Below are 27,194 nucleotides of genomic sequence, written 5' to 3' on the forward strand. Positions count from 1 at the left end.
CGTATGTCCCCGCGACTCCATAGTAGGACTGCATGGTGAGATCGCTGTGCGAGCTATAGCGTCCGCTGCTGCAGGTAATCACATGGCGTGATGCATGCGCACGTTTGTAGCGTGACCAGCAAAGATGTAAGAGGACACATCTGTACACTGTTCAGAGAGCCAGACTGGACCAATTTGGTGATATAGGCAAGATTTTAGCTGGTGTCCCTTAAATTGCAGCTGGCGCTGACAAGGTCATGTTGCCGGGAGAGGTCACATGATCTGCTTGTGGTTTGTTTGTCCATGTCCTCACTGGTGCCGACGTGGTGGAGTGACAATGCTGAAAAAAAAAAAATCACTGACTGTAGCGCTGATACTGTGAGGTGACGTCTGCTAGATCACCATGGTATGGCCTGATTTACCTGGTAACACCAATGACCGCTTTTCCTTAATCCATTAAGCAAGGGGAAATAGTATTACAAACTAACACTTTTCTGCACTAAAGAGGTATTGTAATAATATACAAATGAATGGAAATGCATTAATATAGCACCACCATACAACAGCATTGAACAAAGAAAACTTGTCTTTCACATCATTCTCTCCCCCACTGAGCAACAAGAAGAAACCCACACTAACGGCCATTAACAACGGGTAAGTGGAGGTGCGAACGCAGGTGTGCCCAAGCGTCTTAATGCAGTTTCAGAGGCGTGCATAATTAACAGGCAGCGTCATAGTACACGTCACCTGGCTGGTTTTTACACTGAAGTGATCGCACTGCTTACGTTAGGGTATAGTCAACCACAAGCGCTGCATTCGATTCCGATGGTACCCGATGTAACGATGGTTGCATACACTTCCTGGAGATGACGTGCGCAAGTGGGCGTCTTAAGACAGGCTGGTGGGCGTCTGCATACACAAAGTGATCGCACACCAGGACATAGTGGGTGTCCTTATGCCTTGCCGTGCGATCGCCTGCCTTGCTGGGTGTGTGCCAGATTTGCATACGCTGGGTGCGAGCGTACGCATCTAGCGAGCGAGTCTGAATGAGCTCCTTGGTTCAGAACCCTTTGGACACCCCCCTCTAATGACCAATTAGGCAAAACAAAAATAAAAAATTATCTTCATTCACCCACCCAAAAAAAGGACATGTCATTTTTGGGACGAAAAATGTAAAAAGTGTTGGAAATTTACTACCGATCAAAAAAATAAAACTCCTTAGGCTTGTGAGGTTTTTTTTGTGCATTGTATTTTTACTGTAAGTATTGAGATTGAAAGCGGTTTCCTAGGTGATGGATTTGTTAAGCTTAATCAGCTGACCGTCTACCATTGTAGATGTTTCTCACTTTGGCAATAAATAATGAACAGAGGGCCTGATTCAGACCCGCTCACGAGTGCTGATCGCTCGCAAGCGGGTCGATGTTGGCCCAGTGCGCATGCGCAAGTGATGTCGGTGGGAGTGCTTTTGGCACTCCAAAAGCACTCTTGGGCTTGCGGCAACGAGACCCTACCACAAGGGTCTCGTCGCAAGCCCGATGGTCGCGATGGTCTTGACCATCGCGACCATCTTTTTGGCCGCTCGCCAGGAGGCCGCTCTTAAAAAAGAGAAGGACAGCCCTGATTCAGAGCGAGCGAACTGTCAGAGCGTCCGGCACTGAATCAGGGCCAGACAACCAAATAAAAAAGTACTGAGACAGGTATTTTGGGGTGCTGTATGGATGGGGCAGGTGTTTTTATGATTGCAGGTGGCTGCAGCAGGTGTACTTAACATTTTTTTAAATCTGCACTTTATAGATTCCAAAATATACTAGTACCCCATTTTAATGTACCCCAATTTTACTATAGCAATTATTTCCCCCCCCCCCTAAAAAAATGCTTTCCATAATTTTTCACACTTATGCAAATATGCATATAACAGCCCTTTGACTCAATTTAAAGTACCCTAATTAATTTTATTAGTGTTATTAATACACTTCTATTTTGATTCCCCGGGTGAGTTAGGCTTTATTGGGGTACAGACTGATATCCCCCACCACAAAGTGACTTTTGCGTGTTCCGCTACATTTGCCAATATGCGTTTTCGTCTGTTTCACAATTGAATAGGGCGAAAAGCAGGTGCGCGCATTGAATAAGCAGGCGGAAACTTCACCTCAAATCACGCAAATGAGGCGTAAACATTGCACTTTCGCCGATCTCTGTTTTTCACGGCTAACTGAATACGGCCCATGGTTCTCTCTTCCTCCTCAATAGCTGTCCATATCTACAACCTCCAAATGTGATTATTCTTCCTGCAGTTACTAGAAATCTTTAAGTGAATGACCAAACTATACAAGCAACAAATATACATCAAAGGGATGCGTAAAATAGAAAAAGTCAAAGACACAAGGGAACTACTAATCAGTTCCTTAAAATAAAGGACAAAATATTGTTACAGAAATAATCCCGGTAAGATGGAGAATACATTATTTATAATTATACATAACTACAGTTATTTTACTGTATACATTTCCTGTTGGAAGCAAACCTAATTTAAATCAATATTTCATCTGTAAACAATGACCATGTATAATGTACATTTACATGACAGGCTCCCTAATGTACCTTTCACAGAGCCCCAGTAATCAGATCTCCTCTTCCTATTATACCATTCAGAAACAGATTGGCCCCAGCAAGCTTTTAGAGCACAGCTCAGGGATACAAAATTGTACAGGAGCCACGCATGGCACGTTTTTCTATTACATACTAAAAAGCAATGTCAGAGATGGACTCTAATGTCTGCATTCAGCACACCGTAATAACTACCATCACATAGAATCAGCCAACAAAGTCCTGTATCATTCATTTTCTAATATCAACAAATATTGTGAAAGAAAATAAATTGATACACCTCTACAAAAAGGTAAAAAAAACAAAAACAAACAACTGTAAATACATACATTGAAATATTACGGCAACTAAATTGTACTGTAAAGTATTAAAATACATAAAAAACAAATAAACATTTGTTTAATCTGCAATCTGTAGCTATACAAGTTACCAAAACCACAAAAAACACAACACTGTAAATGTACTAACTACAATGTGTTTATTCGTTTTCTTTACAGGTGAACTAGGTACAATATATCCAAAAATATAAAATGTACATTTTTTTTTTTGGTAGTGGTGGTGGAGGGGTTATATCACAAGTCATTGACCGTCACACCGACAAATTTCCAGAAATGCGGATCCACCTCAGCTCCTGTAAAATGTCATGTGGATAAATGCTGGTTCATCACGTAATGTAACCAATGAATGCTTACTCTGCACCATTCTTGCAGTCACACAGAAGTGTAACCATGATCAATTTCAAATGGAGACTCCTATAGTCATTATGAATTGTATCAGAGGGACTGACAGGCAAGGACTCTGTGTACATGACAATGGAAGGTATCTTTGGCAGGTGCACCCAATCTCAGTGACATTTCTGCCATCCACAATTTGTCAATAAATGAAAGGGTTCATCTCTCAGATATACAATCAGAGGTTTTGCCACCTTGGACATGGAGCCCTCATTGCGCCCTCTATCCAACTTGACTTATTTGCACCTACAGATGTGTCCACATGCATCTATCCTCCGTGCGCTACAAGTCGCGCTACATTTAACGCGGGAGCACCAAGCGTCTTTTCATGCAACTTACCTTCAAATGAGTCTTATTTGCACATTGATGCAAATAGTTGGCACAAGCAGCTTCTGCTGATTAAAATGATATGCAGCATGCCTATGTTCTGTGTGCGACTGCGGGTGTATCTGCATTCAAAACGCTACGTTACAGTCGCTGACACTAATGTAGCATTTCAAATGCAGATACACCCGCAGTCACTCACAGAATATAAGCATGCTGCATATTGTAATCGGCAGAAGCTGCTTGTACTAACTGTTTGCATCGCTGTGCAAATAAGACGCATTTAAAGGTAAAAAGTTGCACGGCACTACAGAGTCACGCCAAGGCATGGCGTAACTAGGAGGGCTGTTTAGCGAGCAAGAAGGCTAGATGTATGAGGACACATCTGAAGTGCTCCTGTTAATCTCTATGCTCAATTTAAAACTCATAATCTGCAAAACCAACAAGGATCCTAATAAAATAATAATTGCTAGAATCTTATCAGAGAAATGTAGGGTGGCTGGCTCTGAAAGTGTTGGGTTTTACATATTTATGTTGATCAGATCTTTAAGGAAAGTGTGAGTGTGACTTATAGTCATTTCATTCACAAGCAAAAAAATCACTATACATTATGTGACAATGCAATTCCTAGCAAATTTACACGGTGAGCGTAGAAAGTACTAAATCCTATCCAATGATCAGACAGTCATACGATTTGCACTTGGAACAATCACCACTGCAGGGTCACCAAGTGGCGTATAATAGATAACTATTGCGCACACACAGGTGACACTATTACAAAGACTGCCAACTCTACATAAAGTGCTACACCGAAATCAGTATCCGAATTCACAACACCTCCAAAATTATCTTCTGGTTTACTTCAGGTGACTAATCTCTTTACAAGAAGGCAGAAATAATAAGGCTGCTGTGAACCAATAACTGAAACTTAAGCCATTTAATCCTAGGCCCAAGCACCTGAAGAGGCTGAGCACAGAGTACAGATGTGTCCTCACAAATCATTGTTGCAGTTGCGCCAAACAGTCCCTCTCGGCGCACCATGTCCTGTGTCTCTAGTATTGATCCATGATGAATATGAGTTGAAAGGTAATCTTCTGTCCATGTTCTGTACATGGACACCAGGTCACCTTACAGCTCACATGCATCATGGATCAATACACGAGACAATAATACGTGGCAGAAATTCTGCATCATAAAGATCAGGGGTAGGCAACCTGTGGCACTCCAGCTGTAGTGGAACTACACATCCAAGCATGCCCTGCCACTATTTTGTTGTTAGGGCATGCAAAAATTGTGGCTAGGATGTGTAGTTCCACAGCAGCTGGATTGCCACAGTTTGCCTGACACAGATACAGATAATGGTAAATAAAGTATGTGTGGGTGAGTATGTTAGTGTGTGGAGACACAAATGTTCCAGCAAGAAAATATTTATAGAAACAGGATTTAGGCAGATGGAGCTTTATATTTGTGACAGTCATCAACTTAAAGCCAACAGTACATCAACGGCGGGGAAAGGTCTGATAGCACAGCCTGAATTGGATCCTAACTGCAATGTACTGTTACTTCCACATCAGATTCTTCCATTCCAAAAAGTAGTTCTAAAACTATGCCTCTTCCTTCTGTCATTCTGCTACAGTATGATGCCTTAGCTGCCATATTTCTCAAAGATCATAAAATGAGAAGCCAGCTTGATCTAAAGAACAATTTCTGCATCTTGAACACTGTATATTTGTGCAGGTATGGTATTCATCATAGCATAATCTCACACACAGCCAGTCAGTGCCCGAATCAGAATGGTCAATGGTCTGCTGCTCCTATATTTACATAATCTATCCAGCACACCGACACAGCTCATCACATGTTCTATTACTGTATCCAGAGCTACACTATATAGAAACACCACTTACAGTGTTCCATAACAGCATCATGCCATTCTGGACACAGAGGGCCTAATGTAATAGGGTGAGAGTTTAGAAATATGAGAGTTTAGCAGTAAACTCTCACATTGGCCGAGTTTTATCTTCAAAATGGGAAAACATCCGGATGAGAGTTAAAATCGTGAGAGGTTTTTTGTATCTAAAAACATGTGAGTTTGCAAGTTTTCCGACTATTACAGTGGCCGAGTTTAAAAAGGGCGAGCGTTTACTGCTAGTCTCTCACATTTTCTGAACGCTCACCCTATTACATCTGGCACAGTATTAGAACAGTATTTTAGAACAATAAATAGGTGACATGAGCTGTAATCTTTGCTGGTCTAAAGGGGTCAATCCTATTCCATGCGAAGAGTGCGATGTGCTGTTGCAACAGCGTTAAAACATCGTCAACGGACAGGCACATCACACGCTTCGCAGCCCGACTCGACCCTGAATTTGACAAATTTTGCTCGCAGCCCCGTAATTTGGTGAATCCGGGCTGCCATAAAGGGCGGCCACTGCTGTGATGGCTCGCACTGGCGAGATCATCGCACGGAATAGGATTGACCCCTATGTCTCTCCAGCATATCTAATGGAGAGCCAGCGTGGGGGTGATGGTGCTGAACAGGGAGTTATCCAGAGTGCCAGGGGCATTATTTAAGCTAGTTTTGGTGCTTTTAGTCCATGGTACAAGTCTTATGTGATCAGTCAGAGTCAATGCTTGAAAGCTAGCAGACGTGCTACAATTTACTATGACTACAAAAAGATGATCTTGCCATTGTCATGTACACAGCAGAAGGAGGCAACTCCATGCAGACATGTCAACGGGTTGTTTGTCTGCATTTGCAATACATATGACACTCAACATGAGAAAGGACATCCCTGTTAGGCAGGCGCCATGATGCTCTGTTCCTTATCCAGCTGTCTCATCTAAGATAAATTGGGAGTGATGAATAATGCTCATGTATAGGGCAAACCAGAGTGCACTCTGCAGTCCTGATATCATACTGGTGATTAGTCTCAGAGGAAAGGTATAGCACTGCTAGGACAGGTCTATGGCAAGAATAGCGTAGAATAATTATTTCCAATTATTCTAAGGGCAAATAAGTGTTTCAATGTAAAGAAACCATTGGACTATTCCCTGTTGTAGGAGGACTGTTGGACTGGCTCTATGAGGTCAATGCATAAAGCTGTTCGAGGAACAAGTACAGGATTTACACACACATCCAACAGAAGACCTTGCATTTATCAAACACTTTAGCTTTTGCCTAAACAATCTCCAATACTAAAAAACAAACTGTGTGCATGTTACACACTACAAGGATAAACATATTTTCTATAGTATGTATGTTTTCAATACCGATAAATAAAATTCATGTAGCAGTAGTAGGAAATGAAATACTGTAGAAGGTAATATTTACAGAAGTTACGGTGGCATTTGCTTGGGTCTTTCTGTAGCAGTCTAGTCAGAGGCAGCAGCTGTGAATGACATCTGGCTGCTGATTGGAGGAGAGCACAAACAAAAACAATAGCCTAAAAGCCTGGCGGTATAGAAGACAAAGCCAAAAGAGAAAGGAAAATAAAAAAACCTAACATGTCTGTTATTGGCCTCCAGACGTGCTGACTGTCCATAGTCCTACATATAAATCCACTAATACAGAGTATTTCTAGCACACTGTCCTACATAAACCCAATAATTAAGAGCATTCCTATTAACTATGTGACAACAAACCTACTACTCAAATTAGCACTTAAAAATGTGTTACAAGATAGTGACGTACTGTTATACTCAACAGCTATTTATCCGTTTTTAAGACAGCAACTGTAACCAAAAGAATGTGACGAAAACAGCCTGATAATATTTGAGTAGATATTTGTTGTTAAAAGCATGTTATTTAGTTAAGCGATATACATTTTCAGAAATAGAAAAAGTCATACAGTAGGACACTGCCTTACTGAGCAACTCTGCCTTACAGCATTGGGGTCATGGGTTCAATCCCTGACAACAACAAAATATTGTGTGGAGTTTATATGTTCTAGCTGTGTGTGTGGAATTCCTCTGGGTGCTTTAGTTTCCACCCACCTTCCAGGGACATTCTGGGAGGCTACTTAGCATCTGACCAAATTAATCCTAGTGGGCGGCTGGGAAGTCAGTATGCAAGCTCCAATAGTTCAGTGCTGCGCAATGTGATTGGCGCTATATAAATGATAGTAAAAACATTAATGGGTAATGGGAATAAGAATTAAAATAAAAATAAAAAAAGATAGCTTCCATCTTCCAAAGTTCACATCTGGAGCCCAATTACCCAAGCCATTTCCTGATCTAGTTAATGCATTATTAATAACATTTATTTTTATAACACACTTCATGTCTAATCCGCAAGCCAAGACAACTTTTACAATTAGACACAGAGTCAATTACAATATGGGAGTCGCCTCAATTGCTTTTTCTACTGAGCTGCTTTTATTTAATATTAAACAATAAATTGACAGGTGAGATTTGTAATGGATAAAAAATAAATATAATTGATCTATATGAGCCATTTGCAACCAAATAAAATCATTACAATTGGTCACTGTTCTCTATTACATCTAATTGAATTCAATTGGCCCCTATAATAATTTATGTATGAGGAATATAAATGGAGGACATACGAGTGGTGCAAAGGAAATGGAGGTGCCGCCCATAGCAGCCAATCAGATGTGTACTTTGACTTTCTACACTATCACTTTATAGAATAGTCTAGTTCATGGGCTCCGATCTCAAAATCCTACGATCTGATACACCGATCCGGCGGCCATCGATGTTCCGCAATCCGTTGCAGGATCGGTGAAATTCTACATGTTAAACTTCATCAATGTGCCAACCACGATCATTTTTTGATCATGATCGGCATATCTGTGAGACCGAACATGTTGGATTTCACCGTTCCTGCGGCGCCGGGTTGCAGGAACGCAGCGATCCGTTGCTGATGTATGGGGACCTTAACAGGACATGATATCTCTGTCTGTGGAAACAGGAGAGATAATTACTGAACCAGCAAGATAGATTATCTCACATGTGCATGATTAAAGAAATCCACACAATGTGACATGTTAGTGATACTTGAGGATTAGGGTTGATAACCTTTGGTCTAGTTGGTATAGAGGAAAGACCAATCTTTTCATCTGCACCAGTTTTCATACATATCCCTCAATATGTTAAAGATTCACGTTTTGCCAGAAGAAATACTGTCAGTGTGCAATGTTGATCATTTTTTTCAAGAGGATCCATTAACGGAGCAACTTGATAAAAATTTAGAAATTAGAAAAATCATAATTTATAAAGTGAGTCATTTATTATTGATCCAAAATGTGATTATTACAGTACACAAGGTATACACATGTACTAATGAGTATTGCAATGCGAAAAGAGGTGGGCAATACCGAATGCAATTCACATCTATCAATATTTTGATAAATTATTCCAGAGACTAGTGAATGTACGTAACAGAGTAATGACATTGTGCCAGATGTATCGACCGGTGATCCAAGTTAGAGCATTGGGAGATAATCCTCCTTTTTGGCAAACATAGTTCCCATTCATAAAAAAAAGTACACAGACTGAACAAAGCATCTTAGATGAACATATACATTAGTCAAGAAACAATTCATAGTGTTGTTGGCCTAGTAAGAAAATAGAATACTGCCAATAATTCAAATGAGAGCAATAGTTACAATGATATTTCTTTAAGTCTAAAATGCAAAACTTAAATAAATAAAAACAAAGGACAAGGCATTCAAAAACCTGAATAAGTATGACATGAACACAATTCTGTAACATACAAAATGGATAATCCAAAGTTTAAGAAAAAGAGGGGTTTTTTTACTTGACATCAATCAGATGTATTTTTAATTTTTGAAAGCATTACTAGAAAACCATCAGATAATTAGTAAAGAAATAAAATAAATACAGAGGGGTATATTTATTTAAGTGTGGGTTTTTAGAAGTAGAGGTGTTGCCCATAGCAACCAATCAGATTCTACATAACATTTATCTAGCACCTTCTAGAAGATAATAGCTCTAATCTGATTTGATGCTATGGGCAACATCTCCACTTCTAAAAACCTGTACCTTAGTAAATATACCCCAGAGGAAAAAAAAATAAAGACAGTCATAGGTACTTAGGGACCGTTACTAGATGAACAAAGTAACGCGCATTTACAACTTTGGAAAACCAAAGCAAAATGGATGTCACGTGTAAACACACATAAATACACGCATTATACAGGTTTAATTATAAATTCTGAATATAATGACAGTAGAAGAAAGAGCACATCATTCTATATTTCGCATCAACAAGCATTTTTTAAAATGCTAAATATAGAGAAGACAGGATGACTTCTGATCTCCCTTCTAGATAAAACGCCAATCAGCAAAACCATAAAGTAAGCCATGGAGAACGGTGACAACCCAGTGTAAAGAGCAGAACGAATAGACGGGATGAGAAGAGACAGTAACTTTGAAACGCTCAAGGTGACAGGAGACGTCCAGCCACTGTACTTCAAACTACAGAACACAATGGGTGACTTTTTAGAACGTTTTTCACCCAACCCCCCATAGCAGCAGATCTTTCAGTCACTTTATTTGTTCTGATGCCTTGGTGGTAACATTTAAATGTAAATTTCTGCAGAATAATGTGGTAACTGTGCTCCGGAGTGTAAGTAGAACAGCTCCAGCTGCAGGCCCTATCTGCTATAAGAAGATTATTCCTCAACCAGTGCCACTTGATGAGAGTCAAGATGATCCCGTTTCATACAAGTCAATGAGTTACAAACATTTGTAAGAGATAATTTTTTTTTTTTTTTTACTATTTTAATAAGACAATGCTGCTATATAGCTTATATTAATAATCTGAGGGATAAGCACGAAGCAATATAAGTGGCCTAAGCTTTTGTAATTGATTAGAGGTTGGGAACCTGTTGCTAGGTAGATTAATTGGTTTGTTGGTATTGATTGGTCAAAATAATTGGCCAATGAGTGGGGTTTGGGGCATATACCTTTGAAGGGGCTATTTAAAGGTGAGATTTGAATATGGTACAGCCTCTTTTCGGTTTGGAAGTCCCACCCAGCCGCCCAAAGCTTTTAAAACTATTTGTTTGTCTTACCAACGTTTAAGAAACGTTAAGCAGAGTCAGAAGGCGGGAAGGCGCTGCAGATGATATAAGTGGTCGTTGTGGGACACTTTCCCTTTTGAAAGACGGCGGTTGTGTCCTACCCCTGTGGGATGACAGCGGGCGTTTCGTTATGGAGCGTCCATACTGTGCTATAGTAAAGGGTGGCGAGTCCTGCACAGTGCAGGTTATGACGTTTTAGAGGGGGGACGTTTTAGTCGTCCCCCAATTTTTTAAGAGAATCAATTGGCTAGAGCTGGTTCTAGGTAGCATTCTTCTTTGCCATCCTTATTGAATTAAAATTAATTACAATTAATAAATAATTTGATCTTTAAACCAATGCAGTGGTGTCATTGTCGCTATTTTTTAGTATTAAGCTAATTTAATGGTTTGTATACAAGTGTTAATTGCAATAAATTAATGGACGCCTTAATATATCCGTTTTAGTATAGCACACGTTAATTAGAAACTGGGGTGATGAAATTCCAATCTACTTTAATACATATTTTTTGGCAGACATATTTGTGTTTTCATCATCATCTACATCAAAATAAAGTATTCAAGTAGGAACGTCATGTTATAGATTACTGACCAGCAGCATTGTTTGCCAGTGCACATGAGCGGAGACAAACTTCTTTCATTGGCATACATTTTGCTTTAGGATTTACTTAATTTTCAATATCAAACTTATCTATTTAGGGAGTGTAATTTTCTTTATTAACATAAGTAACCGGCAGAGCTGCCAATCATCCAGGTTTCCAAAAACCACTCCAGTTAATGAAGATTTCTCTCAAACAGTGTCTTCATTATTCACCACATGTATAATTACTGCACCCAGTGTCATTTAATATAATTTTTTGTATAGTACCAAATCGAATTACCCTGTCATGTTGAGGTAGGTGAAGAGTCCTGTGTCTGCACAGACTGTAATGTAGTTGTATTATGATCATATCAGTGGTCAGCTCATGTGTCTCTGTGTAAGAGGATGAAGAAGTCATGCTACTAGTTCTCCCCATTCTCCCACGGCACCCCTTGTGATGATGTTATCATGGGTCACTAGATACACTGCGCATGCAAAAAATGAAATGTATGTGTTGACTTAAGCCAGCAAATACACAATGGTGACAGCAGCCAGGTGTGATCATATTTGGTTGATGACCTGTGTGTCTGCCTGTGTGCAATGACGTAATCTAACACAAGTAGGAGCTGGGAGGGCATGTGGGATTTATCTTGGCCAGATCTGTCTGTGTGTGTAATGGGTGTTTCGGGTGAGAACTTGGTGGGGACAATGCGATTGCATAGAGCTGTTCTGTACTGTCGCAGTGTCATGTGAATGTAGCTAGCAGTCAGTATCAGCACTTGCACCCATTACGGCTGTGAGCGTGGGTGGGGTGACTTCCCGCTTGAAGACGCATGAATCCTCGCATTAGCTCTATGGAAATGTGCATTAGCCTAAGGTAGTAAAATAGGCTTCCGCGGCATCACGCACACACAGCCACTTTGCATCCCACTCAGAATCGGCCTCTATATTTTAAAACTGAGACTCTAGTATGGAAGCCATATGAAAAGACAACAGGGTTTAAACAGATGCCTCAGTGCACTATGGAGGCTATATAGGAGACTACAGGTTTATATTGAGGCCAGAGTGTTCTAAGGAGGCTACATGGGAGACTATACATTTAATACTGAAGCTGCAATTTGCTAATAAGGCAATGTGGGAGAGTAAATGCAATAGCCTGGTAGTTGCAGGCAGCAGCAAGATAGCATTGATTTAGCCACTAGATTTAAAACGGCAATAGTTTAAAAAGGAAAAAACAACCTGGTTTTGCCTTTTCATTTATTGCTGCTTTAAATCTAATGGCTAAATCAACAAAAATGTGCAGGCTATGACATTTAACCGTATATTTATACTGAGGCTGTAGTAGCGATGTGGAAGACTATGGGTTTAAACTGAGACTGCAGTGTGCTACAGTATGAAGGTTTGACTGATATATGTATTTGTGTGTGAGTATGCAGAGGTGTCATAATTATCTTTGTAAATGTTATCATGCATTCACTATTTACTAAAGCCCCATTTTTCTTTAAATTCTCTATAGATTGTGATATTGTTTTATCATGTTAAGTGGTCAAGTAAAGTTGGTTTAAGTATTTCTCCTATGTCTGTATAGCATGTAATGGCATTGTAATATGGGCCTGATTCAGAGCTGCTCGTAAGCGGCCGCTCGTTCGTTCCGACCGATGTTCGCACAACTGCGCATGCGTACGGATTTTAATACGCATGCGTGAACCAGTCAGTGCGGCCGAAAATCGTGTGCTCGCTAAATAGCGAATGCCTGCTATTTTGAGTGACAGAATGAGGCGTTTGTGGGTGGTAACAGGGGAAGGTGCTTGAAAACGGGGAGTGGAGATCAGAACGCAGGCGTGCTTAAAGGTCAAAACAGGCGTTTTAAGGGTGTGCATAATTACTAAAGCAGCATCATCGACCACGTCACTGGGTTATTTTATAGTCAGAACTGCTCGCATGATTGTGGTAGGAAAAACCAACCACAAGAATAGCGAGCAATTCATACGCCGTCCGATGTACTCGATTAATCTAATAAATAGCGGACATGACTTATGATGCCAGCGGGCGTTTTTTTCAAAATTACGTTCGCATGTTTTGTTCGCTCGTTCAGACATAGAGGCGTGAACAGACCGCAAAGAGCGAACGGTTAATTTAAATAGCCAGCTCCCTTTTCTGGACAAGCGAGCGCAAATAGTGTCCGGCTCTGAATCAGGCCCCATGATCATACTTAGTGGTCAGATTATGTTAGGTAAGTGTGCTGTCCTGCATAGTTGTACAAGAACTATACTCTGCTGATTATGCAGTAATGATGTTGGGTAGGTGTTTATCTGTATAGAGCAGTCATCACAAAACAGATACAGATTCACCTGCCCAACAACAAAGCTCACCATAAAAGTCTTCATGCCATTACAGACAGCTGAAACTTCTCCCATTCCTTTAGAACAGTGCTCTGATAAGTCAAAAAGGCAAAACTGAGTTGCTGTGACCTCACTGGCCATGTGTTCTTGTAAGAATTAACCCACTCACTCTGTGCATTTATGCAAAGCATGCCCACTAACAATTAAGTGACTGGAGATACGTAGTGAAGCATGGACACTCCAGTTATATGATACAAGCTATTGCAGTGATGTCCCTTTGTACTGTTCTGCACATTGTAGAAGAGTGAAGCAAGAAGCAATTGCCACAAATTGTAGTTGGTGTAAGGTAAATATAAAGACAGACATTTTCCCTCCAGGAGAACAATTTTTAGTAAAGTACAGTCACCGAAAACGTAAACATTAGCATCGGTACAGCATTAGTAAAGGGAATCATACATGAAACGTTATCGTTGTCACCTTCAGAAACGAGTGATCTGCAGATATATCTGTAGATGATGGTCGTTCATATACACTGAACGACCATCCTCTTCCAGGCAGCCACGAGTCCCGCTGGCAGGGGATGGGTCCACCCCCCCTCCCCGCTGCATGTGTACGGGCGGTTGGCTGATCACCCGTACACACTTGCCGATGGACAGATATGTTTGCAGATATACCTGTCCATCAGCTGTGCAGCACATCCGACGCGATATGTCTGAACGATGTCATTCACACAGACATATTCGCTGGTACACACTGGCCAATATATCTGTCAGTGTGTACCCAGCTTAACTGGCTAGTACATGTCCTGTTGAAGATTTTAACATTACTGTATCTGTATTAGTTCTTTCTGCTTTTCACTAAAGCCTTTATATCCTCCATGCAGAGTGGATTATTTCTGTTGCCAATCGAGTTATTTATATAGTGCATACAGTACATATCCCACAGCACTTTTACAGAGGATATTAGTAATTCACAGTACCAGCCCCAGTGGACCTTACAATCTATATTCTTTATCACATAGATACTCACACTAGGTTTAATTGTTTTGTTAGAACTCAATTAACCTACCAATTATGTTTTGGAGTGTGGGAGATATCCAGAACAAACCCATACAAACATGGGGAGAGCACACAAACAGTTACAGACTTGTCCACATACACTAAACAATTTGTGACAAATAGCAGTGTTTACCACACTAGTGACTTTACAACAAGGCCGCGCCATGCACTTTTGCACCGAATATGTATCCTATTTGCATTACTAATGCAACAAAATTACAATGCACGAGCGCCCTGGGCACTGCATGCAGCTGCTGTTTGCAACTCTGATTTTAACTTGGGAAAAAAGGCAAAAGACTGAGGACAGCCATGAGTGCTCTGCACCATGCATAGGGTCATGCAGTGTTGTGATTAATTCCATTGTGACATAAATTAGTAATCCCAACTACCCAAATCATGATAAGCGACTTTGGGGGGAATCAAACCCAAGACCTCAGTGCTGTTAGTCAGTAATGCCAAACACTAAGTCAATGGTGATGGCCATTAATACAACTATATAGCCATGCAGTATTTTATGCAACAGCAAAAAAACAAAACAGCGCCCAAGACTTAAAGACAGCAAAAAACAACAGAAGAGAGACAAAGGAGGAAGACCGAAAAATAACGCAATACTGTATATTTAGCAAAAGAAATGAAAGACAGGACACATACAAGCTAGTAGACATGTTTTCTGAAGGTGAACACTCACTTTAAATAAGGATTTACGTCTACATGCTAAATCTCCCATATTGCTTTCTCTTTTAACCACTACTAAATCGTTGTTCTCCTGGCCTTAAGCTTGGCCATGGGGCAGGTAACGTTCTCCAGCATCCCTGCTAACAATATGATCACAGATGATCTGACAGACTGCCTATGGCACATACTGTTTTACTGTCTGGTGAGAGTAATTTTCTGTGATCTTTTATAATCCGGACCCAGCCCCCTCCCAATGCTTATTCCCTTCCCCACCTAGTGATGCTTTATATTTTCTGTTACATGTCTCTCATAATATATTATTAATACCTCACATACTCAATTTCGATACATCATGATGGCTTGTTATGACCTAATTTTAACACTCAGAGTATTATTGGTCAACAAAGCAGTCTTCTGCAGTTTGAGCCATATTCACCTGTTTCACATGCCTTCATAGTGGTTCGCGTATATGAGTGATCTTATGGGTAATTACAGACTAATGAGTAATACGAGTGGCCCACCCATGTATATCAAAAACATGATCACTGCACACCTGAAAAACATGGTTATATGTCAAAATCAATCAAACTGCCAATTCACAGAACACACCCCTGATTGGCTCTGGGTGCCATCCTGAAATGACACTAGTTGGAGTCCCCTGTGATTCCTCAGAGAGTTTATTAACTAGTCATTGGCTTCCCATTGCCAGTCACAGCCCTGTGAATTGGTGCAGATAGGTAAGGGGATAACTGTATAAGCCTGTCATATTGTATAAAAATTAAAGCAAACATTGAGACAATTCTTTATGCCGGGAATTTGAGGTGCAGGTTCCACATAACGATGCAAGCTTCAAATATCTCCACATAAGCAAATGCAAGAAGAAGTCTACCAAATGGTACCACCAACAAAACCCATAGTACGGCAAAGCCAACATGTGCCATTATCATGGGAATATTGATAAACATACATTGGCCAGAAGATCATCATCAGAACAATGAACCCATCAGCAAGAATACATGTGAGAGCTGCACTGCTGGAGGTGCCGAATCCCAGGTCACTGACACGCCTTCCTGGCAACCTGGGCACTTGTCAAAGTTACCCAGTGCAGCCAATACTAAAATAAAGAATATTTTGCACATACTGTACATTTAAATGGAATTTGAAACATCCTTCTCTCTGCATACTGAAAAAAATGATGCCTTTAAATAAAGTAGACATTTTATACTTCAGTTTGTAAGCTCACAATTTCAGAATACTACAAAAAAGGTACAGTCCTTGTTAGATAAGAAGGTCACAGAGAGGGAGGTCTCGGCACACTTGTATTGTGAGGCGACTGTGACCTTGGAATCATTGCTCAAGTGATCCCATGACAAAGGCTGAGGCCATGACCTGTTGCCTCGATAATTAGCAGGAAGAACATTAGGAAAGACCAGGCTGCACAGCCAGAATTAAGAGCCACTCAATAAAGCAAGCTTACTGTCACACAGAAGGTAACTCCGCCATGGCTAATGTTCACTAAATGATGTCCTTTGTAACCTCTGGATTGTGTGGTTGGACCAAAATGTGGCTCAGAATGGGGAATAAAAATAGGACACAAGCAATTAATATACAATATTAGTATATTTGGAACACTTTGGAATTGTATCTTTGGTTAGTATGAAAATGCCTTTAATACACACTAAACATTGAGGGGTGTAATCTCTTCTTGTGCATTTTTTTTTTTTTTTTAGCAATTTCACAAAAAGTACAGTGTCACATACACATTTTACTCAAGAGGAGGACTGCATGTGTATCATTACCAGACTGGAAATAAAGATATAAATCCTGTAAGTTACGATTATAAATGTGTAATATGGGAAATGAGCATGCAATAGCAACTGACTAGTGAGCCAGAGAGATAGTTTCTCAATCCTGCTTACACTTCTATAAAGCCTGGCTTGCTACATTGAACCTAATAAATGAGCCGTGACGTTAGTCCTAGTTTCATTTCGTTTCCTGAAAGGATTGCCCTCTTAACGAGACATGGTGCTATTTTAAAGCAATGGATTCAGTAGGGATCATATCTAGGAGTGGTTCAGTAGCTATTCTATCATCCAGACAGCAGGTAGTGAAGACATCGCAAGTCACTGTGCTGGCATGCAGATAAAGAGGAAGCCCTAATCCAGATGAGACTGGGGTGCAAACACGCCAATCTGTTTAGTCAGGTTCAGATATAATCCTCTGATTAGCAGCACAATTATCACCACACTGCAGGCAAAGCCATAGTAGGTCACTGAGCTATTACAATGTAGCTTCTGTGTGGTTGTTGGAGTATGATCACACTGCATACATCCAGTGTCTTACATACAAACTCAATATTTTATTTTGATAATTAAAATGGTATATAAATTTTTGAAGACTGTCAAAAATATACAAACATGAAAGACAAAATGATACATTGTGTGTGTAACGTTTCATATATCCGTAAGACTGATATTCTCCAATATACTAGTAGAGGCATCAAATTGCACACACAGACAACCATGATTGTGCAGAAGTAGACATAGCTCATATTAACCAACTAAAAGCACTAATAAATGAAACACAGGCTCAGTAAGCTAATTTCCCACATCACAACTTAAAGCTTTAGTAAATCCATGGACACGAGTGATAACTCCTTATGCAAAGGCATCTAAGTGTTTGCAGCACTGCAGAGAGACAAGACAAGAACTCTTCGATATGACACGACACAGCAAAAGCCTTTATTTTTCTTTAAAGAGGTAACTGACCACATCAAAGATAAAGCAGTAACATCTCTTTGGCAGGTGAACGGCTGAGGTTTCAGTATAAATAATTATCTCAAGATACCTGTAAAGACAGGGCCTTGGTAACATACCTTCAGATTTCTTGGGATACATTCCTTGATTTAATATTCCTTATCGACGGCATCCCTTTTCCATAGTGATCGTCAGTGACATCCTTCTTTGAGCACTGACAGTGAAAGGACCCTTATCTCAGGAGGTCTTATTCCGGTCTTTTGCCTCGGCTCAGAGATAATTCGGCAACATCCACACGCATGCAAGAGATGAGCGATATCTGCATGTGTTGTAGCAATCTATGGTTGCAAAGCAGGACTGAAGGCACAGCAGCTACAGGGGAGGAATGCTGACTTCTCTGCATCACACACACACATCCACACAGCAATGCATCAGGGGACAGCTTTGCAAGCTTCATCTGCATACATAGATTACTCACTAGGTGGGTTTTCTGTCTATCTTCCTGAGAACAGTGATTTTCTAATGTCTTGCACTGAAGGACGTATGAAAGGGAACATTTCCTTCTGCCGCCCTCCCTTTCCAGGTCCTTATTAAAACGGATACTGCTGTATGGCCATTATTAAACATCAAGGACATCAGACAGAATCAGCCTGGACATTATAAGCAAACAAGGGATTGAATGAGAAAACAAGAATTCACATATTTAAATTGCAGGCTGGTTATGCAGCTCAGACACTTCCGTTTTCCTGCCTCATGTATCCAGGCATGGGTGGTTCTGAATCCCATGGGAGACTACCAAACAGCTGAGGCACAGGAGAAAACATGGGCTGGAAGCCCCAAACGACACCACATCCAGACAGTACACAATTACTAACTTTAGCGTACAGCCAGTGACAGGTCCAGGACTGTGGCAAACCCAAGGAAATCCTACACTTAAGCCCAGCACATCAGGAGAACAGGTCCACTGTAAAACGCATTTTTATTACAAGTCCAATCCAAAGCAATGGCTGGGATATGACATGAGAATGGTAAATAAAGAATGTGACAAAACGTCATTCAAAAGAATAGTAATTTTAATCACAATCAATCAAATACGACCACTAGTACAAACAGCTGTGACAGCATGTAATAAAACACCCAGCGGGCTCATGTCACTGTTGCAAATCCCCAGTAAACAAGGTGTCCAGGAAGGAAGGAGTTAACCAGATCATCCAAGGGTATAATGGGTTAACCAGGCGTATTTCATTGGGGAGAAAACCTGATTGAACTTTGAACAAATATTCAGTAAAAAAAACAAATTTCAGCACAAAGCAATGAGGATGGAATAGATAGATAGAGAAAGGATCACCTTTAAAGGGATGCATGCATCCAAAAGTAACAGCTGGTGCATTGTTTGAGCATCTCGGCTGGTCTTTGTATTAAACACCCCATGCACAAGGCAGCCTGCACTCCCCCACCTATCTCCTCCCTTCTTTCTCCGTGTGAAGGTAAAGGACAGCCAGTGCTGAGGCGACAAAAGGCTTTTTCTGTGCACCAGTAACTACAGAGAGCGAGATGCTCATAGGCAGTGGGCGGGATGTTCCAATGCCAGCCGTATTACTCTGTCTGCAGGGCCCTGACACACACAGGGCAACACACATCCCCGGGAGACTCCCATGTAGGAAAACATTATCACACTGGTCTGAAGAACACTTTTGGCTTGCGTAATTGGTACATGAAATGGAAGGAGTGACCTAACCGGGGAGAGCTGTAACACTGAGATCCTTTCAGTAGCTGTGCAATGAAAAAAAGGAGTAACCCTGTGATTAAAAGTGCTAGTCTCTGAATTAGAAATTGCAGACCAAACAAACCAGGGCCAGCCTACAGCCACCTACCACTGGCACAGGCAAATTAAAGTTACAGGACACACAGCTCTGCAGAAATAACAGAATGGCTGTTTTATTCCAGCAATAATCACAGCATATTCAGGCTAGGACTAAACCTGGTAGAGGAGTTTTGGATGTGATGTAATAAATGTGATTTCCATTGTGTGACCTCTCACTTGTTGTGACAGACTAGTAAGCTTACAGAATGCCTGTACTTTTGTCTGCTTGGTTAGAATGTTAGAGAAGGAGACAGTAGGCTATATGCACCTATGATACAGTAAGCTATATGCACCTAGACAAGCAAGAGAGCAACTCACAGTAAATAATATACATAAAGTCTATGTCAGCATAGAAAAAACAAATTTATTTTCATTCCTTATTTCTTGAAGCAGTAAAAAATGCCTACATTTACACACTGTAATATGGGTGTGGTATATAGAGTAGACATTCAGAATGTTGACATGACAATGCAATTTAGTATTTACTTGTAATCTCAGTCTAATCCTACTCTAAACCTAAGATCGCCTGTAGACATTCACAATGTCGACATTCTGTCAGTGTTGACATTTTGGTGAGGACAATGTACATGCAGACATGTTGACATTAGGACTACATACCCTGAAATATCTACATAAAAATTGTGTGCGTAACCATTATGGGTGTATGAACATAATTTATAAACACACAGTAAGATAGACAGACATACATGACCACCAGTATGTTTTGCTGGGTGAATGACCAATCTGATATTTTATTCTGCCATAGGTAAGTCAAAGAGAATATACTAAATATTATAGAGTCTAACATTTCTCGTCAGCTTAATCTAGAAGACATTTAACTACAACCTTAAGGGTAGATTTCCCATTGCAACAATCTGTTGCACGGGGATTTTGCTTTGATAAGTAACTAGTGAGAAGAGTTTGGGTTACAGTCAGATATTATTACGGTACCAGACTACGCACTGTAATTTGGACAAGAGATACATTTCTAGCCTAGAGAAAATTGATGCCCCCTCTGCAGAGATGTGGCTCTGTGTTTGCAGAACATTGCTATTCTTTTTCACTTGCATAGAAATTTGCCATCATTGTTTTTCCAGAGGCCTTGGGATACTGGCAATACAAAAAGCAAATTGTGTGGACAACACTGAAAAGGTGTAAGAGAACGAAATGGATTTATGTACGTGTTAACCCATTTGCTGCTGTGAAATAGGAGAGGGGGCGATTCTCGTTTATTCATATATATCTTTATGCAACACATGCTAGTATATAAAGTACTTTATGGTATTTATGCTATATGGATCAAATTAAATTTCTTGTTATTGATGACAAGTTCCCACAATGCTGTATCAGCAGACAGGTCGATAGGCTGGATTATGAACAAAACTAAACTAAAATGATTCTGGTAGTGCCGTTCCAGCAAAGTGTAGGCTCATGTTCAGGACTAGTCTCCTGCTCATTTCCTGATCGAAGAGGGCTGATCACAGACAGACTGGAGATCTCTGACAAAGAGCAGGTAGACTACATGGACACAATCATGTGGTCACCCTGTCTAATTAGCATGTTTGCCCATTTCAGCCACAACCAGGTGCTAACAGGTGCATAAAATCAAGCATACAGCCATGCAATATCCTCAGTCATACTGAAGAGCTCATTGTTTTCAATGCTGGACTGTCATAGGATGCCACTTTCCCAAGTCAGCTCATGACATTTCTGCCCTTCTAGACCTACCAGGTCAGCTGTAATCGTGAAGTAGAACAGTCTAAAAACCAACAGCAGCTCAGAAGTGAAGTGGACGGCCACACAAGCTCACAGAACGGAACCACTGAGTGCTGAAGATAAAGTGGTGTGAAGGACACTGCAATTACAGCATTAGCACTGGAAACACGTTTTCAAGAGTGGGAATCTCACATCGCTATGTGGCAGTCTGACACGTGGATGCCAGGGGAATGCTTGTGGTCCAAACTTGTACAGCAAACTGTAAAGCTTAATACTACATCATACAATGTTTGTGATGAACTGAAACACTGACAGCAAGCAAGACATTACTGCACAATATCAGTGCCCATCATAACTAATGTTCTTTTGGCTGCATGAATGAGAATCACCACAGCCATTCTTCAAAAAAATACTGGAAGCGCCTTCCCAGAAGAGCGGAGGCTGTTATAGAAAGGGGACTAACTCCATTTTAATGCTCATGGTTTTATAATGAGATTTAGATGGGTGTGATATTCGGGGGTCCACGTTTATCCGGCCACATAGTGTGTGTCAATCAGTGAAGTAGATCTTTTGTCTCTGTTGATGAATTGGGATATGTTCTATAAAACAGAAGAAGATTTGCACTCCACGCTGCGTGTCTCCCAATTATAGCGTTATCCTCTGGGAAAGACCACTAAGTAAGGGGATGCGGTTAAGATCCCACAGTCCTGAATGCCACCAGTCGGAATCCCGGCGCTGCAAGCTCGACCTGGGACTAAAGATAGGCACCTAAATCTTGACGCCTATCTTTAGCCAGACGGAGAAATCTCGATGCCCGGCATCCCGAACTAAGGTAAACTGGGGCTTTCTAGAGGGTTTTAGGTTTAGGTACCCCAGGCGGACAGGGTTAGGCGTCCCTAGACAGGGTTAGGCTAGGGGAAGGGAGGGTTAGTCACCAGTGGTGGGAGGTTAGAGTTGGGTACTGCCCGGGGGAGGGCTAGGTTAAGGGTGCGGGAATAAGGGGGAGGGGGGGAAGGGTTAGGCACCACCGGGGGGGGAGGTTAGGGTTAGGTACCCCCCTGGGGAGGTAAGGGTTAGGCACTACTAAGGGAGGATTGTGGTATTTACCGGCCCTAGTCGGGGATCTTCACTGTTCGGGCTTCCGGCGTCGGTATTTGGTCCGCCGGGAATAGATCCGGCGGCATTACATACAGATTCCCTAAGTAAGCTATTGCAATAATCAAAGCAAGGGATAACGAGTGAACAAATTGAAAGTGATTGCACTGTCTTATGTGAGAGATGTGTGTACTCTGGATATGATTCTTAGGGGGCAATTTAATTCAGCACAATTTGAATAGCGCCGGGAAGGGGTTCCCGGAGCTATTCAATTGACTGAGCTGTTATCCCAACTAGTTGGATTTCTGCTTGCACCCTCAGGAAGGTGCGAGAAGAAATCCTTTAAAAGTGCTGGTTGCGATGCTGTTTTTCCACTTAGCGTGGTGCTAACATCACACTCACCACTTAAATTGAAAAATGCTGGTTAGTGCGGCTTAAGACGTGCTAACCAGCATCTCCTAACTTAGTGTGAATAGCACTGGTAACTCATTCCCGGCGCTACTCACATCGCGTTCAATTCAATTGCCTTTTTAAGGGCCCCATACACGGTGCGATATGCACCTTGCGATGGATGATCCGATGGCCGACATATCAGGCGGTCCCCATACACGAAGCAATCCGGTGGCCGACCGCCCGATATGGCTGCACCCCCCTCCCCCACCCGCACAGCGCTGCATGGGATCGTTAATCGATCCCCCAGATCAATTGAACCAGCAGAAAGATCTGGAGGAGCGATGGACTACCCCATGGGAGTGTGCAGCAGATGATATCATGCTCACACACGGAACGATATAGTGGCGATATCGTTCAAAACCGTCAGATCGGCCTCTATATTGCTCCATGTGGGGGCCTTTAGTTGTATATAGCAGAATTTGGATACAGATTGGGGAGAGATGGACAGCTCTGAGTTAAGGATAATACCTTGGCAGCACACAGTAGGATTATTGTCATGTAGTCAACCGAAATAGAGATATTTGGTTGGTAATCACTATTGGCTGGTGGGATTATGGAGATCGAGGTGGTGAGAGAACGCCCAAAATGGCACTAAAATAATGAATAAAGCAGGCTAACACCGATCGTCACAGGTCTAGAGAGGATAGGTAAATTTGGGTATAATCTACAAAGAGATATTTGCATCACCTGAATGGCATGTACATTTGCAGAATGTGAGTGACTGTATCTCGCCTCTCCAGATATCTCACCCCTCTGGCCTAAGCGGACCGAACCTATAACTGCTGCTGTGCAAGTTCCAGCATTTTATGTCAGACCATTTCTAATGTTTTTTACCACCTTTTTTTCCCGGTGACGCATTTTAACATTATTATTATTATTATTTTTATTATTATCCTTTATTTATATGGCGCCACAAGGGTTCTGCAGCGCCTTACACAGACAGAAACAAATGAGCACACAAGAAAACAGATATTAACAGTACAAACAATGGAGGACAAATACATGATTTATACATTGCTGCATAACACTTAGATAAGCAGCATGGTGTCTCTAACCAAGGGTTGAGTGCTGTTGTAAATTAGAACATAATTAAGTGAAGGAGAAGCACATGAGGGAAGAGGGCCCTGCTCGTGAGAGCTTACATTCTAAAAGGGGACATGGGTGACACAGATGGGCTGGATACAAGAGTCACAGTAATAAAGCATTTCTTCCTTGTGGCAGTACAGTGCATGTATCACATTGTAATTGTAAATGAAGCTCCTGTTACCAGCTCATATTCCTGATAACATAATGCACTAAGCAGTTGATAAACTGATCAGCAGGCTGGTCACAGAGCTAGAATAGCACCTTTATTGCTGGCGTGTTACAGAGTTGCTGAGGAATTTTAAGCAAGGCTAATAAGAACTGCTCTAAAGCAGTTCAGTCTGCAACACATCCTTATTGATTAGCGAATTAGAGTATACTGCTACAGTTGTGTGATCTACCAGGACGCTAGTAGTACCAAATTAACTTGATTTAAAAAGAATGATGTAAAGAACATAGGGCCTGATTCAGACCCACTCGCGAGCGGCTGTCCGCTCGCAAGTGGGTCGATGTTATGGACTGAGCATGCGCACGACGGAGGGAGCTCCGTCGTGCGCATGCGCCAGACGCGACGAGCGAAGGAAAGTCCTTCGCTCGTTGTGTCCGATCAAAGGGAGCGTGCTGTCAATGTTGATTGACAGCACGCCCCCTTTGGTGGGCGTGCCGGGGGCATGCCTCCCTGACGGGGGCATTCCCACGGGAACGCCTCCCGTCAGAAGCCGGCCCACTGACATCACTAGTGATGTCAGTGGGAGTGATTTTGGCTCTGATAGAGCCAAAATCACTCCGGAGCTTGCGGTTGAAAACCTCAACCGCAGGCTCCGGCTCGCAAATTCGATGGTCGCGATGGTCTCGACCATCGCGACCATCACAATGCACGCTCGTATAGCCTGTGGGTGGTGACCCACAGCTATACGAGCGTCCAGGAGGACGCTCCATGAAAATGGAGCCCGGCCCTCATTCAGAGCGTGCGCTCTGCTCAGAGCGTACGGCTCTGAATGAGGGCCATAGTTAGCTAACCCTCCCCATTCTGATCCATGTCATCTGTATAAATCGCCAATAAGCATTTCCCCCATGCAGCTGCACAATTCATTACATTTCATGTCCAATCAATAGGAGTGGTAAGGAAAAAATCAGATAAATTAGAAGTTGCCCGTTTTGTATAATCTGCACCTCAAACTGGCCACAACTAGATCAATGTAACTGTTGGCACAAGGGTCACGATCACTAGGTGGCCAATATCAGATACTGTAGGATTCAGTGTCTAACAAGGAGTGTTGAATGGCCGATTAAATATTATCTGAGTAATGGTTGGAAAGAAGTGTCAACAAGTTCACAGGATTAAAAAAAAATATGGACATAGCTTATCTAAGCTTTTATTAGTATATTATAGTATTATTTACTGGAGGATGGGACTAACTTTATTAATGGAGCTTGGAGGGCAGAGGTCTCCACAGAACTCACTGTTTGCCCATTGATTTCTAGCTTTGTTGGCAATACAGCTGATGTTAAGTGTCTAGAAGTGTACTGCTTATAGACCACGTATCATGCAGTGACACAGAGCAATGTGATAAAGCAAATGCCCAGATCAAACAAAACTGCTGGTAATAAATGACCATAATTAAGTTCTGTAATTCCCTCTTAATCACTGTTGTAAATGTATAATAAATGTGTAATAAGCAGTTTATTCCCCCTCCGAAGCATTTACAAAGCTAAAAAACTAGTTTAACATTTCTATACGAATACGTTTTAATATGGACATAAAAATGGCAGAGATTATTAATACCGGGCTACAAGGGATAAGGAATTTATCAGCAAATTAGAGTCATCGTGCAAAAAAAAAAATATAAAAATACTGTACATTTCTGTAAGGTTCCCAAAACAAAAAAGTAATACATAAAACAAAGAGCCAGTGGTATGTATATTTTCATTCTAACAGTAAGGGAAATGTGCATTACTCACTGTCTTCTCCTGGACACGGCATGCCGGGTTTTTCTGGGATGCTGGGAAACACTGCAAGAAGAAAAATACAAAGTCACACTTATGCCTATAGATCAGCCAATAGAAACAGTTTTATTTATGGCTTATTGGTAAGCAATCAATCTGAGAGATGGACTAGGACATATAATTCTTCAAAGATTAGGGTCACGTCAATTGCTCTTGAAATATATGAATACAGTACATTTAATGCAAATTTTAATTTAGACAAGGCCTTAGCAGAATGTGTATTGTATGCCCGTAATTGGTTTATGGACCAGTTGCCACTAACTTAACTTTGTTATAGATTTTATTTTTACTTCACTCAAAAAAAAGGCATACTTAGAAGACCCTGCTTTTCCAGCTAGAAACATGAGGTGTTCTTCATCTCCTATGGAGGTACACAAGATAGAAGGCAATATAGGGATTCTCCATGACACAGAATGCGTCTTTCCTTTCATTCCAGTGTCTCAATAGTTTCATGGCTACGCATTTTTCCAATGTAAATTGATCCAAACACATTTTAAAAAATACATAATTCGGCAGGCGTAAATGTACCTTTTGGTTCCAATCCAGTGTAGTGTTTGTATACACTCTTGGAGCTAAGGGCTCGATTCAGACCTGCTCGCTAGATGCGTATGCAAATTCGGCTAACTAACAGCAAGGCAGGCGATCGCACGGCAAGGCATAAGCACGCCCACTATGTCGTGGCGTGCGATCGCCTTGTGTATGCAGACGCCCACTTATAAACGTCATCTCCAGGAAGTGTATGCAACCATCGGTACCATCGGAAGCGAACGGAGCACTTGTGGTTGACCATACCCTACTGCAAGCACTTCAGTGTAAAATCCAGCCAGGTGACGTGTACTATGACCTTGCTAATTAAA

At 41.3% G+C, this 27,194-nt stretch overlaps 1 protein-coding gene across 2 annotated transcripts in view; it reads right to left on the reverse strand.

The window, feature by feature from the left end:
- The window catches only part of PRKCZ (protein kinase C zeta), a 256,098-nt gene that overhangs the window by 134,949 nt on the left and 93,955 nt on the right, over positions 1-27,194 (reverse strand). The window contains exon 5 of one of the 2 annotated variants that reach the window (XM_088468202.1): positions 26,293-26,343. In XM_088468202.1, coding sequence (XP_088324328.1) covers positions 26,293-26,343 — 51 coding nt within the window. Of the gene's footprint in view, positions 1-18,238; positions 18,801-26,292; positions 26,344-27,194 lie in introns of those variants that run through there. The other variant, XM_088468203.1, reaches the window with a different exon arrangement.

The sequence above is a fragment of the Taudactylus pleione genome, unplaced genomic scaffold (genome assembly GCF_031769625.1).
Source record: "Taudactylus pleione unplaced genomic scaffold, aTauple2 ptg000082l, whole genome shotgun sequence".
Classification (NCBI taxonomy): Eukaryota; Metazoa; Chordata; class Amphibia; order Anura; family Myobatrachidae; genus Taudactylus; species Taudactylus pleione.